The sequence below is a fragment of the Chiloscyllium punctatum genome, chromosome 1 (genome assembly GCF_047496795.1).
Source record: "Chiloscyllium punctatum isolate Juve2018m chromosome 1, sChiPun1.3, whole genome shotgun sequence".
Lineage (NCBI taxonomy): Eukaryota > Metazoa > Chordata > Chondrichthyes > Orectolobiformes > Hemiscylliidae > Chiloscyllium > Chiloscyllium punctatum.
This window is the reverse complement of record NC_092739.1, coordinates 86,125,462-86,142,981: the sequence shown is the minus strand read 5'-3', so window position 1 is coordinate 86,142,981 and position 17,520 is coordinate 86,125,462. Positions and strand designations below refer to the sequence as shown.

General features: G+C 39.8%; 2 protein-coding genes across 5 annotated transcripts in view; one reads left to right on the top strand and one right to left on the bottom strand.

Annotated features, from left to right (window-relative positions):
• The window catches only part of mtmr7b (myotubularin related protein 7b), an 88,567-nt gene extending 76,431 nt beyond the window's left edge, over positions 1-12,136 (top strand). Inside the window, exons 12-14 of one of the 2 annotated variants that reach the window (XM_072570098.1) lie at positions 3,950-4,084; positions 8,055-8,181; positions 10,017-12,136. In XM_072570098.1, the coding sequence (XP_072426199.1) occupies positions 3,950-4,084; positions 8,055-8,181; positions 10,017-10,373 (619 nt within the window). In that variant the 3' untranslated portion in view covers positions 10,374-12,136. Of the gene's footprint in view, positions 1-3,949; positions 4,085-8,054; positions 8,182-10,013 lie in introns of both variants that reach the window. The other variant, XM_072570089.1, reaches the window with a different exon arrangement.
• The window catches only part of vps37a (VPS37A subunit of ESCRT-I), a 96,501-nt gene that overhangs the window by 38,012 nt on the left and 40,969 nt on the right, over positions 1-17,520 (bottom strand). The window contains exon 12 of one of the 3 annotated variants that reach the window (XM_072570123.1): positions 11,922-12,638. The exons of 1 other annotated variant lie outside the window; for it this stretch is intronic. The gene's annotated coding sequence lies outside the window, so the exon portion shown is untranslated. Of the gene's footprint in view, positions 1-11,921; positions 12,639-17,520 lie in introns of those variants that run through there. One more of the 3 variants, XM_072570114.1, reaches the window with a different exon arrangement.

Genomic DNA, 17,520 nt, shown 5'->3' with positions numbered 1-17,520 from the left:
TGAACATTCTTTGCTTCAGGATTGGAGAAGTCACAAATAGTACTGAACATTGTTCAATTATCAGTGAAGATCCTCAGTTCTGACCTTATGAGGAAAGTAGGGTCATTGGTGAAGCAGCTGAGGTTGTTTGGGTCAGTGACATTACCTGAAGAACTCTGCACAGATGTCCTGGAGTTGAAATGACTAATGTCCAACAATCACAACCATCTTCCTTTGTGCCAGGCGTTTGTGTCAGACACTAATGTCAAGGGCTGTCAATCTCACCTCACCTCTGGAATCCAGCTCTTTTATCCAGGTTTGAACCAAAGCTCTAGTGACGTCAAGAGCCCTGAGTGGCCCTGGAGAACCCAAACTGGGCATCACTGAGCAGGTTATTGCGGAGCAGGTGCTGTTTGATAGCACTTTCCATCACTTTACTGATGGGGTAGTAATTAGCCAGGTTGTATTTGTCCTGGTTTTTATGTATAGGACATTTGGGCAATATTCCATATTGGGAGAAAGTGAGGACTGAAGATGCTTGAGATCAGAATACAGAGTGTGGTGCTGGAAAGCACAGCAGGTCAGGCAGCATCCGAGGAGCAGGAGAATCGACATTTCAGGCATAAGCCCTTCATCAGGAATCTGCTATTCCAGATGAAGGGCTTATGCCCGAAACATTGATTCTCCTGCTCCTTGGATGCTGTCTGATCTGTGCTTTTCCAGCATCACACTCTGAACAATATTCCATATTGTCAGGTAGATGCCAGTGCTGTAATTGTAGTGGAACAGCTTGGCTAGGGGACTGGCTAAGTTCTGAAGCAGAAATCTTCAGAACTATTGCTGGAATGTTGTCAGGGTCCAAAGCTTTCTCGTGGAGTGACTTGAATTGGCTGAAGACTGATATCTGTCATGCTGGGGACCACTGGAGGAGACCAAGATGGATCATCACCTGGCACTTCTGGCTGAAGATTACTGCGAATGCTTCAGCCTTATCTTTTACATTGATGCTCTGGGCTTTCCATCATTAAGAATATTTGTGGAGCTTCCTCATCCAGTGTGGTGTTTAATTGTCCACTGCCATTCACAACTGGATGTAGTAGGACTACAGTGCTTAGATTGGAGCCATTGATCGTGGAATTGCTTAGCCCTGTCTATCATTTGCTGCTTATGCTTATTGGCATGCAACTAGTCCTGTTTGGTGGCTTCACCAGATTGACACTTCATTTTCAGGTAAGCCTGGTGCTGCTCTTGGCATCCCGTCCTGCACCCTCCATTGGACCAGGGTTGATACCTTGACTTGATGGTAGTTGTTGAGTGAGGGATGTGCTGGGCCATGAGGGTACAGATTGTGCTGGAGTACAATTTTGCTGCTGTTGATGGTCCACAGTGCCTCATTGCATGCCGTGGTGAGTTGCTAAATCTGTTTTGAAGTCTGTCCTATTCAGCACGGTGATAGTACCACACAGCATGATGCAGTGTATTTTCAATGTGAAGGTGGGACTTTGTCTCCACAAGAACGGCATGGTGGTCACACCTATCAATACTGGTAAGGATGAGGTCAAGTATGTTTTTCCCTGTTATTGGTTCCCTTACCAACTGTCGCAGACCCAGTTTAATAGCAGCGTCTATTGGGACTGACCAGCTCAATCAGTCGTGCTGCTGCCGAGTCAGTATTGGTGGTGGACAGTGAAATCCCCCACCCAGCGTACATTTCGCACCATTGCCACGCTCCATTCTATTTCTAAGTGTTGTTCAACATTGAGGAGTACTCATTCATCAGCTAAGCAAGGACGGTAAATGGTAATCAGCAAGAGGTTTCCTTGCCTATGTTTAACCTGAAGCTGTGAGACTGTAAGGAGTCTGGAGTCAATGTTGAGGACTCTCAGGGTAACTCCTTCCTGACTGTATATTACTGTGTTGCAGCTCTGTTGGGTCTGTCCTGCCAGTGGTGATATGACATATCTAGGGATGGTGATGGTGGTGTGTGGGACATTGGAAGGTATGATTCAGGCTGTTGCTTGATGAGTCTGTGAGGTAGCTCTCCTACTTTTGGTACTTGACCCCTGGATGTTAATAAAGAGTACTTTGCAAATATTAAAGGAGGAGTACTTTTCTGGTGCCTTGCTTGATTCTACTTCTTTGTTAAGACTTCATAGTGATTGATACAACTGCCATTTCAATGGGCAGTTGAGAGTCAATCACATTGTTGTGGATCTGAAGTCACATGTATGTCAGACCAGGTGAGGATGGCAGATTTCCTTCGCTGAAGGACATTAGTGAGCCAGATGGGTTTTTCTGACAATTGACAATGGTTTCATGGTCACCATTAGACTCTTAATTCCAGATTTTTGCTTTTATTGAGCTCAAATTCCACATTTGCTATGGCGGGATTTGAACCTGGGTCCACAGAAAATTAGCTGAGTTTCTGGATTAACAATTTTGCAATGATACCACTGGGCAATTGCATTCTCAGTTGTTCCCTATGGTAAAACTAATGCCAATCAAATGTTTGGGTCTTCCTTCAGAATCAGAAAGTCTCATTTTTCAACCACGTGGTGAGAGGCCTATTTTCATGGATTGTCACTCATTATCATCTTCATTGTTATATAATATTGCTTCATTAATATGCAGTTTCCCAGTTTCTCCATCCTGCTGGATAGAAACTAGAAGCCGAGAATTCTTGACATGAAAATCGGTGCAGTCACTTGGTGACGCCGACTCACTGCTTGATCCTCCAGACCTTCATCTTGGACACCAGGCACCAGCATCTCTGGGCACACCCACTGAGTACTGACCATGCACACCCCATTGCCCCTGGACCTTGGCATCTGTCACATTCCAGCCTCGCTGCAATACCATGGCATACTGCTGACCAATCTACAGTCTGTCAGAAGCCAGACATGCCGAATGAATGATCCATCATGGCCTCTTCCAAAGGTCCACAGCATCACAGGTATCAATCTTCAGCCAATTCAGTTCACTCCATATGATATCAAGAAACGGTTGGAGGCACTGGATACCGTAGAGGCTATGAGCCCTGACAACATTCTGGTAGTAGTACTGAATACCTGTGCTCCATGAACTTGCCGTTACCTTGGCTAGGCTCTTCCAGTACAGTTATATACTGGCAAATACCTGACAATGTGGATATGGTGATGGTGCTCAGATATCCCAGCAGTAAAGAATACTGCCAGCTATGGTGAGTGGGAGAATTGGGCTAGCATCGGATGCCTAGGGGTGTGGTACCTGGCTTTTGAGTAAGTTTGGGACAATGGCGTGAGAGATTGCACTGGCCATCACAAAGAGAAACCATCCATAACATGCAATGAAAATGACAGCCGATTTATGGTAAAGTTCAGCCCCTCATGTCCTCTTGACACCCATTTTCATGCCCATCTTTGTGCTATCAGCAAACATTGTAACCATACATTCAGCCTTATTCCAGATCATTTTGTAAAGGGTTCTTTTACCTAAAACCTTAAATCTTTGTCCCCATAATCTTGTATAATCTGCAAATGGAAGAATTTTTCTTTATCTACCTTCTCTAAGCCTGTCATAATCCTGTATACATCACTAAAATTATGCCTCAATCACCTTTTTTCTAAGGTGAACATCCCCAGTCTTAATCAAATTTTCTAACTAAAATTCCCCACCCTTGTAACTACTCTGGTATATCTTCTCTTTCAAAACCTGTTATGTTTTTCATCCACTTTCTTCCAGTGTCTTGACTTATGACCTGAATGCACACATTTTTGTGTCTCCATCTAATAATTTAGCTGCAAAGGAGAATCTGTACAGGGAAGCTGTAGGTATTTTATTAAGGGCTGCGTGGTGAAACAACAGCCATTTGGCACAATCATTCTCATACAGCAGTTGCATTTTGGTAACTTCATACTTTTTGATCAACTTTTCCAATGATCCATCAAGTGGTGGAAGTGTTTAATGTTATCATAATTATTTCTCATGGCAGAATTCAGGAGAAAACTCAATCACTATGGCCTCATCTATGGAAAAACGGTGTTGATTACAAGAATCCCCTCTACAGGCAAAACCATAGTCAGACTCAGGGAGTTCTGAGACCGCACACAGCTCCATCTAACTTCAGGTCAGTATATTGGCTATATATTTAATTAGGGCAAAACTCATGAAAGCTTACAACATCTCTAGTATAGACAAACAAGAAACAAAGAACTTGCTTTACCAGCAAATGCTTATTAACCGGCATGAATGGGACCAGGATTCTGGTTGTTGATATACATCTATTATCAATGTAAAAACACACACTAATAGCAACTTAATGCAAGGGCTATATCACTTAAGCAACAATACAGCTTTGCCTTAAATAAATGTACTGGCAGAGAGCCTTCTAACACGCACCAAAATTGGAGGTGTAGTGAGCAGTGAAGAGGTTTGTTGTTGTGTCATCATAGCCTTACTGGACCATAGAGCCGCTCTCTCATTAGAGAGCAAATTGACGGGGGGCCACCAGACCTCAGGCATGGGAAGAGGTTGAGAAGGAAAGTGCTTCATGATAATCTCAAACCTGTGATGGGAATTGAACCTATGCTGTTGGTATCACACTGCTCTGTAAACCAACTATCCAAACAACTGAGCTAAATCAATTCCTGGCAAAGAAGGTTACTTCAGGGTACAATGGAATCTTGATCTGATGGGCCAGTGAGCCGAGGAGTGGCAGATGGAATTTAATTTGGATAAATGTGAGGTGCTGCATTTGGAAAAGGCAACTCAGGGCAGGACTTACACACTTAACAGTAAGGTCCTGGGCAGTATTGCTGAACAACATGGACTGAAGGGCCTGTTTCCATACTGTAGAGATTCTACTCTATAGCAATAGAAGTACAGGTTCATAGTACCTTGTAAGTGGAGTCACATAGTCAGATAGTAAATAAGGTGTTTGGTATGCTATCCTTTTGTGTTCAGAGCATTCAGAATAGCAGTTGGGAGGTCATGTTGCAGCTGTATAGGACATTGGTTAGATCACTTTTGGAATATTATGCACAATTCTGGTCTCTCACCAATTGGAAGGATGTTGTGAAACTTGAAAGGATTCAGAAAAGATTTACAAGGATGTCACCAAGTTTGGAGGGTTTGAGCCATTGGGAGAGGCTGAATAATCACGGGCTGTTTTCCTGGAGCATCGGAGGCTGAGGGGTTACCTTATCGAGGTTTATGAAATCATGAGGGGCATGGATAGGGGTGGGGTGGGTGGGGGGGGGGGGGGGCAGGGGAGTCCAGAACTAGAGGGCATAGGTTTAGGGTGAGAGGGGAAGATTTAAAAGTGATCTAAAGGGCAACATTTTCACACTGAGGATGGTGTGTATGGAATGAGCTGCCAGAGGAAGTGGTTGGGTTGGTACAATTACAACATTTAAAAAGTATCTGAAATGGATATATGAATAGCAAGGGTTTAAAGGGAAATGGGGCCAAATGCTGGCAAATGTAACTAGATTAGGTTGGGATATCTGGTCGGCGTGGATGAGCTGGACCGAAGGATCTCTTTCCGTGCTGTACATTTCTTTGACTCTATAACTTACTATTTGGACATTGTAGAGATCACAATAATACAGTGAACTTCCAGAATTTATAGAGTCAAAGAGGTGTACAGCACAGAAACAGTCCCTTTGGTCCACTCGTCCATGCCAACCAGATATCCCAACCTAATCTAGCCCCCATTTGCCTCAAAATGCTTCCAATTCATACACCCATCCAGATGCCTTCTTCATCCCAGAGAAAAGACCTTGTCTATGCCTCTTGTGATTTTATAAACCTCTATAAGGTCACCCCTCAGCCTCCAATGGTCCAGGGAAAACAGCCCCAGGCTACTCAGCCTCTACCTATAGCTGAGATCCTCCAACCCTGGCAACATCCTTGTAAATCTTTAAGGGGGAATATAATTTTTGTCAATTTATCGAGTGTGCCAATTCATAAGGTGCCGGTTTAAACAATGTTTACTGTCTTTAATGCCCTCAGATTATCCGAAAGCATTTTGTCATTACTTTTGAATTGCAGTGATGTTTTAAGGTAAAAGTAGAAGACAATTTGCTTTGAACAACAATATTGAGAATGACCATTTTAATGATGCTGGATGAAAAATAAATGTTGGCCAAGAATGAAAATTGTGTGCTGTCAACTAGACGGTGTTGTGGGATCTTTTATTTTCAGAAGTTTGGTCCTATATTAGATGTCTCATTCGGAAAACGGCACTTCTGATAACATTGGATGGAAATGTTTGCTTTGAATGCTTATTTAAGTCCTAAAGCCTGTGACATTCTATCTTAAATACAAGATTATAATTTTCTAATAATTTAGAATTATTAGAAAATTTAAGTATCAAACATTAAAAATTCATGACAGCAAAATTACTATGTTGGACAGGGTTCCAAAGAGATTTACCAGGATTAGATTAGATTACTTACAGTGTGGAAACAGGCCCTTCGGCCCAACAAGTCCACACTGCCCCGCCGAAGCGCAACCCACCCATACCCCTAACCCAACACTACGGGCAATTTAGCACAGCCAATTCACCTGACCCGCACATCTTTGGAGTGTGGGAGGAAACCGGAGCACCCGGAGGAAACCCACGCAGACACGGGGAGAATGTGCAAACTCCACACAGAAAGTCGCCTGAGGCGGGAATTGAACTTGGGTCTCTGGCGCTGTGAGGCGCCCAAAATGTTGCCGGGTATGGAAGGTTTATGTTATTAAAGAAAGGCTGGGACTTTAGTTCACTGGAGTGTAGGAGGTTGAGAGATGACCTTTCAAAGTTTGTAAAATAGGGAGAGGTATAGATAGTGTTGTTGTCTTTTCCTCAGAATGGGGTATTTTCAAAACTGAGAGGCACATTAAGATGAGAGAAAAGATTTTAAAAAAGACATGTAGAGCAATTTTTTTAAATGTAGAGGGTGGTTAGTGTATGGAATGAACTGCCAAATTGGTGGGTGTGGGTACAATTATGACATTTAAAAGACATTTGGATAAAGAAATGAATAGTTAAGGGTTGGAGGGGTATGGGCCAGGAACAAACAGGTGGGATGAGTTTAGTTTGGGATCGTGGTCAGCGTGGACTGGTTGGACCATGCTGTATGACTCAATGGAAATGAAAAAAATCTGGAAAATATGGTAAAGATAGGCAGCATTAGTGGAGAGAAAAATGTTAATGTGGTCATCGACCTGAAAAGTTCATTTATTAGTTTCTCTCTCCACACGCGCTGCCTGACTTGCTAAGTATTTACAGCATTTTCTGACATTATCCCAGATTTCCAACATCAATGGTATTTTGCTTTTGCATAACTAGTGATGTTGAATAATCTCTAGCAGATTGCTGCATCACAAATAGGTTAACTAGGATAAATGTGTGATGACAAAACACCATTCTTGACCCTGGATAACATATATTGGCAAATAGCAGGGTCTCTGAAACAAGCTTTTTTTCTGTTCTCACCTAATGTAGACATATGATACCATGAACACTGGTGGAAAATAATTAGGAATTCCAGGCAACTTTCCAGAGATGCTGATTCCAACTGCAGTAGCCCTATGTTAAGGCTGAAATTACTTAATGCAGCACACTCTGGTGAATAAATATGGAACCTAGTACACTATTCTCTCGAACAGAGAACAAAGGTGTTATAGTTGAACATGGTATCCTATGCATTGATTTTCCTGCTTCATCCTAAGGTAATCCTTTTGAGCTAATGTGAAAGTAGAACAGGAGTACAAAAGAATGGATTGTAGGTTCTCCATTAGTTTTGTTCTGACGTGAAGCAACTTTGCTGTAATAAATTTCTTGACAGCACTTGGGAGGGGACAGACATGCCTGAATATTGGGAGATTTGAATAAAACATGTAGGATTTCACAGGTGAACAGTTAATTGTGCTGCTTTGTTGTATAGGATTATTCTTCTAATTTTAAAGCATTTTTCTTCAAACCAGTTTAGCCTCTGTAATACAGATATAATCTTTTCCATCATAATTTCACTGATCAAAAGCTTAGGTTTGTCTCTATTTCTTACTGCCATATATAAATTCTAATTTAAAGGCCTTGTTTCAAGCAGGTTTTGGAGAAGCATGTACAATAGATTTGAAAAAGGCATGCATCCTCGACAGTCTGTTACAGAATTCTTGATGGCTGTGAAGGAGGAAACCCAGCAGCTGGAAGATGAACTTGAAATACTGGAGGAGGTAATTTATTTTGAAGTGATAAGTAACATAAGCAATTTAATCAACAATGATGACACTTCAAATTTAGGGAATGTGGTTGAAGGGCATAAGATAATTGATGGGAGAAAAATTGATTAGAAAATTTCAGTGCACTTTTCCATGGAACTGTGTTCTGACCACACTTATTTAAAATACACAAAGGAGCAAAAGTCAAGTTTGCTAATTGTACAAATTGTTTGAATGAGTAGTGGCAAATTCTGACTGATTGTGAAAGTCTGCAGATGGACATTGTTGGGCAAGGATAGGTCAATAGTGTCAAGTAATCAAAAAAGGAAGAGTGTTTTTGTAATTATAATACCTACACTCCAGAAACCAGTCTTTGGCACAGCTGGACCATGTTGGTATTTACATAAAGTGTTAATGGAGAAATTCAAGAGGCAAACAATCCCTGGATCAGATGGGTGGGGTGATAGAAGATTACAAGTTTTATGGAGTGGTCCCAATGGATTGTAAGTAAGCAAGCATAACACCATTTCAAGAAATGAGGGAGAGGGGAGAGGAACAGCTAATCAGTTAGCCTGACATAGTTTGAGGAAAACACTGGAATCAAATACTAAGGAAGTGGCACTGTGGTTTAGAAAATCATTTAAAGTAGAATCAACATAGTATTATAAAAAGGAAGTTGTTTGATTAGTCTGTTCTGGATAAAGGTGAGCCAGTAGATATAACTTATTTGGAAGTTCAAAAGATATTCAATAACGTTCTTCACAAAAGTTTGTTACACAACATAAGGAGTCATGGGGAAATGTTAGCATAGATTAATGACTGGTTAAAGAACAGTAAACAGAACAGAAATAAGTGATATCTCTACCATCATTTCCCATGCTCCAATATGTATGCAAACTTGTATGTCACTGTAATAACAAGTCCTCCAGCTCAGTTGGCTAAAGCATTGAGGTTGATCAGATTGGTACTAACAGCAGTGTGTTTAATCCTTGTTCCAACTAGAACGGATTTGAGCTACCTCCTTTCACTACCCATATGGAGGTCAACCTTATTCAGTTCTCTATCTGAAAGCAGGAGTGGTTTTTTTTCTTTTTTTTAATTAAACCCTCACACTACCACCTAACTGCGGTAGTGCTTATTTTTTCCCCAGTACCCATGGTGTGTGTGTATACAGGTGTGAGACACAGTGAAAGATACAAAGTGCACGAATCTTTATTCAATTTCCACCACCAGGAAGATAGGAAAACTCCCGAGTGGCCAGTGACAAGCACTGCCCTTCACATCAAAGGGCAATGCTGTGTGATCAAAACAGTGAAGGGGAGGGTCGGGAAACAGGAGTGGTCTTATATGTAATAGCTCAATTGTTCAGTGGCTTTTTGCATTGTTTGCAAAAAGAACTCTGACTCCAAGTATCTATTTACCAGATGTAGGTCAAAGTAACACTAAGGGAATTGAAGATCAACATGTTTGGGAGAGTTGGCTGTTATCAGACAACTGGTGTAGTAGTTACCATGTGTTCTTTTTCCAAAAAACACTGACTAATTATACAGACTAACATTGTTGCATCTTGGCAAGACAAACTTTGAATCTCCCACCTGTGTATTGCAACTGGTGTCTTTTAAAAATTCCTCAGGGCATGAGTGGTACTGCAAGGCCAGCACTTATTCATTCCCAGTTTGTTTTTGACCTACTACCTCAAAAGGAGTAACTTGTGAGGCCATTTCAAAAGGCAACAATAATATTTCTCTGACTTTTTAATTATTTAGCTGATTTTAATCTCTTGTAGGTTTTGAGCTCATGTCAATTTAAGATTGATTGCTTCATATTCTACTTTGATTATTTTTAAGCAGAAGTTAGGAAGACTGGATCAATCTCAGCTGAGAAACAGAAAAGTAGAAATCAAACTGCCTCACAAACTGGAAATTTCCACCTCCGATCAATGTTTAGCTAACACTCCTCAGGATTACACTGACAACGGGAAACCATTTACTTCTTGTAGTCCTTCACAGGCAGATGAAGATTCAGAAACTACAATTCTGACACATGATATGAAGCATTCAGACACTGATCTTTCTGGCAATAGTGACCAGGAGTCAGGTGTTGCTGACTTGAACTGCAGATCACCAAGTGGTGGAGACTTCCTGTCTAGTGATGACAACAAAAATCTATCAGCATACTCTGAAGAACTTGCCTTTGCTGTTGCATGAGAATCTAGTGCTACCTGCTATAATTCAACATGGGAACAAATTTTATATGAAATTATATACTGGTAAATAAGGGATTGCAGGTTTTGTTATAGTTGTAATTTAAAAACCAAATTCCATCACAAATGTCAAGATAATCATTTAGAAGATTCATTTACTATTGGAGGTTTCTAGAGAGAACTATTGCAAGGAGCAGGAAGCTGACCAACCTGGAGTCAGGCAACTTATCCAGCATCTAACCAATTTCCTGGACATGAGCAGTACCAAGGTTGCAACTGATGTGAAATGAATCAGCAGATAGAAGGGTCTGACTGGAGAGTCTACATAGCGACAAGAAAATAGTGGTTTAAAAAAATTCTCATCAAGGGAGCAGCTGGGATCACCTTTTTAATTATAACAGGGTCAATAGTTGAGTATATCTCTAGATTTTACATGCTAGTTTTGCTGGAAAGGAAATAAATGTACTTGAACACTATGTACTTTGTGAATTTTCAAATTTAAAAGCAAATCTTGAGTACTTATTTTGGATTTTCATATCTACTGAAAAACCTTCATGAAATCAATTTTACACTTCAGTAAAATGTCTTCAAAGAAAATTCAGAAAAATTAAAACATGAATGTGAAGTGTCAAAAACATGCCCGTGTATCTTTTCTTCAAAAAAAATTTATTCTATTTTTTAAAAAATTCTCCAGCATCCATGTATGTAGGTGCATGACACAGTGAAAACATCAAGTGAAAATAACTTTAATATTCCACCACCAGGAAAGGCACCCATGTGGCCAATGAACCGGTGACAAGCAAAACCCAGAGTTAGCAATGCCTTTGTGAAAAAAGTGAAGGGAAGGGTAAGGACTAAATTAAACTAAGATTGGAGGGGGAAATAAAGCACCGCAGTGCCCACTCTCTCTGAAGGTATCGAGAATATTGGTGGACACAGTGTGCTGCTTCTCCAGGGAGATGGTCCCAGTGGTAGGTATTTTTGAAAGAACTGTCCGGATGTTTTCTTAAAAAGCACTGGAGCGGTGTGATTTGAATCTGGATCTTCTAGCTGAAAGATAGTGAACACCAACTCCATGCCACAAGAGCCCAAACAAATGTATTCAATTTAACCCTGAAAGGAGTAGCTAATAAGAAATTTTGATTTGTACTTGTTGTAATTGCTTTGGTGTACTCCATTCTAATTATTCAACAAATGACTAGCCCCAGACTCATGTCTCTACAAAAGGCCAAGCAAAGATCAAGAAGTCTAAACAATCATGTGTGAAACACACCACAATACAATGGAAAAAAAAAAATTCTAATGGGTTTTCTTTTCAAAGTTACCCATTTTTAAAATGTCCAAAAAAAAAGGTGATTTTCTCAACCTGAGCCAAGATGGTTGTACATGTTTATAGACATTTTAGCTATGTAAACGCAGCTTGGTTTCAAAAAGTCTGCTGTGCAAGTGCACCCAGTTTCAACGTGAAACACTACTTTTAAAAAAAAATACTTGCAACCTTTGAATGCATGACTCAATGTCCCACATTAGAAAACTTGACATGTGCAGACAATTATTCACTGGATGAGACTTTATTCTCTTATGAAAAGAATATATGCTATTAAATATTTGCTATTTATTGTTCCTGGCAATCCTGTGATATCTTAACATGTTATAAATAGAAAAATATTACATTACTGTAACATCTTGATATGCTTAATGTACTAATTAAATACAAAATGTGATGTAGCTTGTGGCATTTCCATAATTAAAGTGAATTTTAAAGAGTATGTAGACATTACTTCAGATGTTTTACAAAGTAAATGATTTTTCATCTAGTTTTAAGTTATATAAAATATTTCAGTATAACCTTGAGACTGCTTGTTGCAACATACCCAGAGTGCCACAGCAATGTTAAATTCTTAAACTGAAACTTCAGCTCAATATGTTTCACCAAAACCAGTTGAAAGCTTTTTTTGAAGATTAAAGCAACAGTGTAATCATCAGTATTTACAGATTAATGCTATATTTAATGCAGGAATCCACAGATTTATTTACAAACTTAACAGTATTTACCAAGAATATTGAAATCATACAGGAACAAATTTAGCTAAATTTTGGTTATTTTGAACTGCATTTTAATACTGGAAACATTTTACAAAAACATCATTTCAAAAGATCATGCTCTATAACATTCATCAAATGTACTGATACAGCTGTAATTTTCATTTCGCAGTTAAATGTATTCCATCTTGTCCTGAATAGGCATTTCAACTCAAACCTAAAACTGCTAAGAGAAAGCAACTGCATTAGCAATGATGGCATGGTCAAAGATTGACCATGAAGATTTTACCTTCAATGGACAAAGCTAAAATGATTTCCAAACATACAAAAGTGCAACCAGAGGATTGTGTGCTCTATCATACAAAAATATACATGAACATTGGGTCCAAAGTTACTGTAACCAGCAAACGTGACTTGAGGTCTAGCACCAAGCTAGTTCCATATAATATACATATAGTACAATACAGGAACAGCCCCTCCAACCTATCATGTCTGCACTGACCATGATGCTATTCTAAACAAATCATATTTGCTCGCACATAATCTATATTCACCCATTCTGCATCTCTTCATGTATTTGTCCAAATACCCCTTAAGTATTACTATTATATTTGCTTCTACCACCTCCCCTGGCAGTATGTCCAGGCACCTCCCAGCCTCTTTTTACAAAAAAATCTCCTTTAAAAACTTTCCCCTGGTTGTCTTAAGCCTATGCTCCTAGTATTTGCCATTTTCTCCCTGGAAAAAAGACTGAGTATCCACCCTACCGATGCCTCTCAATTTTATATACTTTCATCATGTCACCCTTCAGCCTCTGACGCTCTAGTAAAAACTCCTTAATGAGATCTAATTAGAAACGTTTCTCAGTCTGATCCAAGAAATAATTAAAATATTACATTTAATCCTAATTCATGTGCAGAAAGTAAAAAGAAAAACCATCACAATGGTCTCAATTTTCTATCATGGCAAAGTGTCAATCTTCTGCACTGACTGAATCAAAATCTCTATATTTACGTTGTAGATAGGCTGCAGCAAGAACCCACCCTTCTATCTCCAGAAGAATTCTAGGGACAAATAGATCTGAGACCTAACACTGAGGCATAATCTTGGTGAATCTATATCCCCAGTGGCATCACTAGTAGTAGTCATGCCCCTCGAGGTCAAACAGGTTGTCATTGTTCGGGGTAGCATTTTATAACAATTTCAAGCAGTTTTGAACTTTAAAAAAAAATTACAAACTTTCAATCATTAATTGCAGAAAAACTTTAAAAAATTATAAGCATTTAAATACTGTTAGAAAAAAGGTCAAAGAGGAAGCTATCCTAGCTATTAGTTTACTTGCAGCACACTGAAAAGGAGACGTCATTTCCTATCACATGAGAATTATTATTAAATAGTTTTCTTGTACAGGTGAGATCGGGGGTTGGAAGGGGTTGTGGAAACAATCAGAGGAAACGGTGGCTCAGTGGTTAGCAATGCTGCCTCACAGCACCAGGGACCCAGGTTCGATTCCGGCTTGGGTGACTGTGTGTGGATTTTGCACGTTCTCCCAGTGTCTGCATGGGTTTCCTCCCACAATCCAATTATGTGCAGGTCAGGTGAATTGGCCATGCTAAATTGCCCACAGTGTTAGGCGCATTAGTCAGAGGGAAATGGGTCTGGGTGGGTTACTCTTTGGAGAGTCGGTGTGGACTGGTTGGGCCAAAGGGCCTGTTTCCACACTGTAGATAAAGTAGTAGAAGAAATTGTCTGCCTGATTGCTGGCTTATATCCAAGCTTGAATCCCAACTTTCTGCACGTTAACATGCAAGTTGAGCACGTTGACCTCCTCAGGAGAGGGGGTCTAGGGCATAATGGAGATTAAATTTAAAAAAAAAAGCTTAGTCCAGTGAACATTATTAATTTAGGAAAAATGGGGGAGAAACAAAATCAAATACCAGAAATAGGCCGTTGAGTACTTCATACTTGTTCTGGCATTCAGTTAAATCACAGCTGATCTTTCTCACACCTCTTTAAAGTTGCCTTTGGTCCATTAACCCCTCAGTACCTTAACTCAAGAACGATCCATTTATCTTAGTCCCAAAAAAAATGGAACTGATCCATTTTTGCACCCTTCACAGGTAGTTTTAGATTTCCACTAAACTGAGAAAATATCTACTTCTAAATGGCTTTTGCTGTAATTCTTAATCTAATGTCCCTTGTTCTGAATTCTGAACAGTTTCAGGGCCCCCGGCACCGTGAGGTAGCACTGCTAACCACTGAGCCACCATGATAGCAACTGAACAATGATAAATTTTAAATTTCAACTGTTTTGAATAATATTTTACATTACCAGCACACATCTATTAAACAGATTGCTGATTTGATAACCATCAACTCCATTTCCAGGATTTTCCCTTACTGATTATCTCAGCCTTATTTAGAGACCCAGCCTCTGCTATTAAAAAAAATTCCACCGCTTCCCTACCCTCAAAAAATTCCTTGTCATCTGACTGAAATGGACAAACCTTCATTCTGAGATTATGTCCCATGAGCCTTCACTCTCCCATAAAAGGGAAACAACCTTTCTCCATCCATCCTGTCAAATCCCATAAGAATCTGGTATGTTTCAATAAAGCCACCTTTCGTTCTTCTAAACTTCAATTTGTACAGGCACAACCTACTGAACTCTCTTCATAGGACAGTCTCTCTATACTGAGAATCAAGCTCGTGAACCTTCTCTGAACTGCCTCCAATGCCAGTATACCTTTCCTTCGAAAAGGGGACCAAAACTGTCCAGAGTATTCCAACTGTAGTCTGATTTTGTATGGTTTTACCAAAACCCCTTACTTTTATACACCATTTTGGTTGAAATAAAGGCCAACATTCCATGCACCTTCTCCCCGCTTCTGCGCAGGTTTCTTCTGGGGGATCTGGTTTCTTCTCACTATCCAAAGATGTGTAGGTTAGCTGCATTAATCAGGGGAAACAGAGTAATAGGGTAGGGGAATGGGTCTGGGTGGTTTACTCTTTGGAGGTTTGGTGCGGACTTGTTGGGCCAAATGGCCCGTTTTCACACTGTAGGGATTCTAATAATACCTGAATTGCTATGAGTAGTCTTTAGTGATTTATGCATGAAGACTCCCAAATCCCTCTATGCTGCAGGTTTTTGTAGTCTTTTTCCATTTAAATAATAGCTCCTCTATTCTTCCTGCCAAATGCATAACATCACATTTCTCTTCCCCCGCCACCCCCCCTTTTTATAGTCTATCTGCCAAGCCTTTATCCACTTGATTACTTGTCTATACCCCTCTGCAGATTGTGTCTTAGCCTCATCATTTGCCTTCTGACTTATTTTTGTCAGATTTGCAACTTGGCTTTAGTACATGCATTTTTCTCAGCCAAGTCATTAACATATAACATAAATAATTGCAGCCCCAGCATTGATCCCTGTGGCACTCCACTGTTAAAAGGTTGCCCTCCTAAAAATGACCCCTTCATTCCAACTTTGTCAGACTCTCAATTACCGAGTGAATCCTCTATCAATGCTAGTATACCTCCAACACTATGGGCTCTTAAGGTTTTTATATGTTCGGCTACTTATCAAACACCTGTGGAAAATGCAAATATATTATATGCAGTGCTTTCCATTTCTTTATTCTGCCTCAAAAGAATAATAAAAAAAATCAACATGATTTTTCATGAAGCCATGCTGACTCTGCTTAATCATATGACATTTCTAATTGCTGTACTATTACATCTTTTATAATAGGCTGAAATATTTTCCCAATAACAGTTAATTGACCTACTGTTACTGTTTGGTCTTCATCCTTATTTGAATAAGCTTGTTACATTGGCAGTTTATCAATCCTCAAACTTTTCCAGAATCTGAGGATTCTTGGAAGATTATTACCAGGCCATCCACTATCATCTTAGCTACTTCATTTAACATTTTAGGATGCATCTCATCAGCTCCAGATCATTAGTCTGATCCTTTTGCCTCGTGGTCAGTGAGAAGCTACCTACTTAATTAGTGAATAAAACCAAGAATGTGGAGATATTTGAAAAAAAAACAGGGGTGGTCAGAATGTAGAAATCTTTTCCAAAAATGGTCTAAAATGTGTAAGTTCATTTTAAAATAAAAATAGTTATTTCAAAAATAATACTAAAATGCTATGGGTAAAGAACAGCAAAATGGGACTGAATGGAATACATGGAGAGGAACTTTAGAGACTTAAGTCTAAAACCCTATTTGACTTGAAACGATCAATTAATGGTTGAAGTTTTAGTGGGTGAGCATTTTGGGGATAGTGACCATAACTAAGTTCCAAAGTCATCATGAAAAGGGATGCGGATAGTGCAGAAGTATCGAAATTGGGGAAGACCAATTTCAATATCATGAGACAGGATCTGGTAAAGTCACAGGCAAGTCTACATTTGGAAAGTGGGAATCTTTTAAAATAATAGAGAATTCAGGGCCAGCAGGTTCCTCCAAAAGTGAAGGGCAAGGCCAGGAAATCCAGGGAACCCTGGATGTCAAGGGATATTGAGAATATGATAAAGACAAACAAGGAAGCATTTGTTAGGTATCGCATAACAAAAGCTAGGGAGGCCCTTCAAAAGTGTAGCGTGGTGCTTAAAGAAATTAGGAAAGCCAAGAGGGGCCACAAAATATCTTTGTCAGATAGGATTATGGAAAACCTCAAGGCATTTTATAAATATATTAAGAGCAACAGCATTATCAGGGAAAGAATGGAGCCTATGAGAAGTTAATGGGGCACCTGTCCATGGAGCCAGGCGACATTGTGAGGTCTTAAATGTGTACTTCTCATCTGCATTCACAAAGGAGAAAGACATTGTAGTTGGGGATTTCAGCTGGGATGGGTGAGGTTCTAAACAATGTTAAGATTAGTAAGGAGGACGCTTTAAATATTTCAGTGGGCATAAAAATACATAATTCTCTAGGGCCTGATGAGATGCACCCCAGACTGGTATGGGAGATTGCAGGGCATCAGCAGAGATATTTAGTACTTTGCTGCCACAGGACAAGTGCCAGATGACTGGAGGATAACTAAAGAGGTTCCTTTGTTCAAGAGTGGCAGCAAGGATAGGCCAGATAACTTCAGACC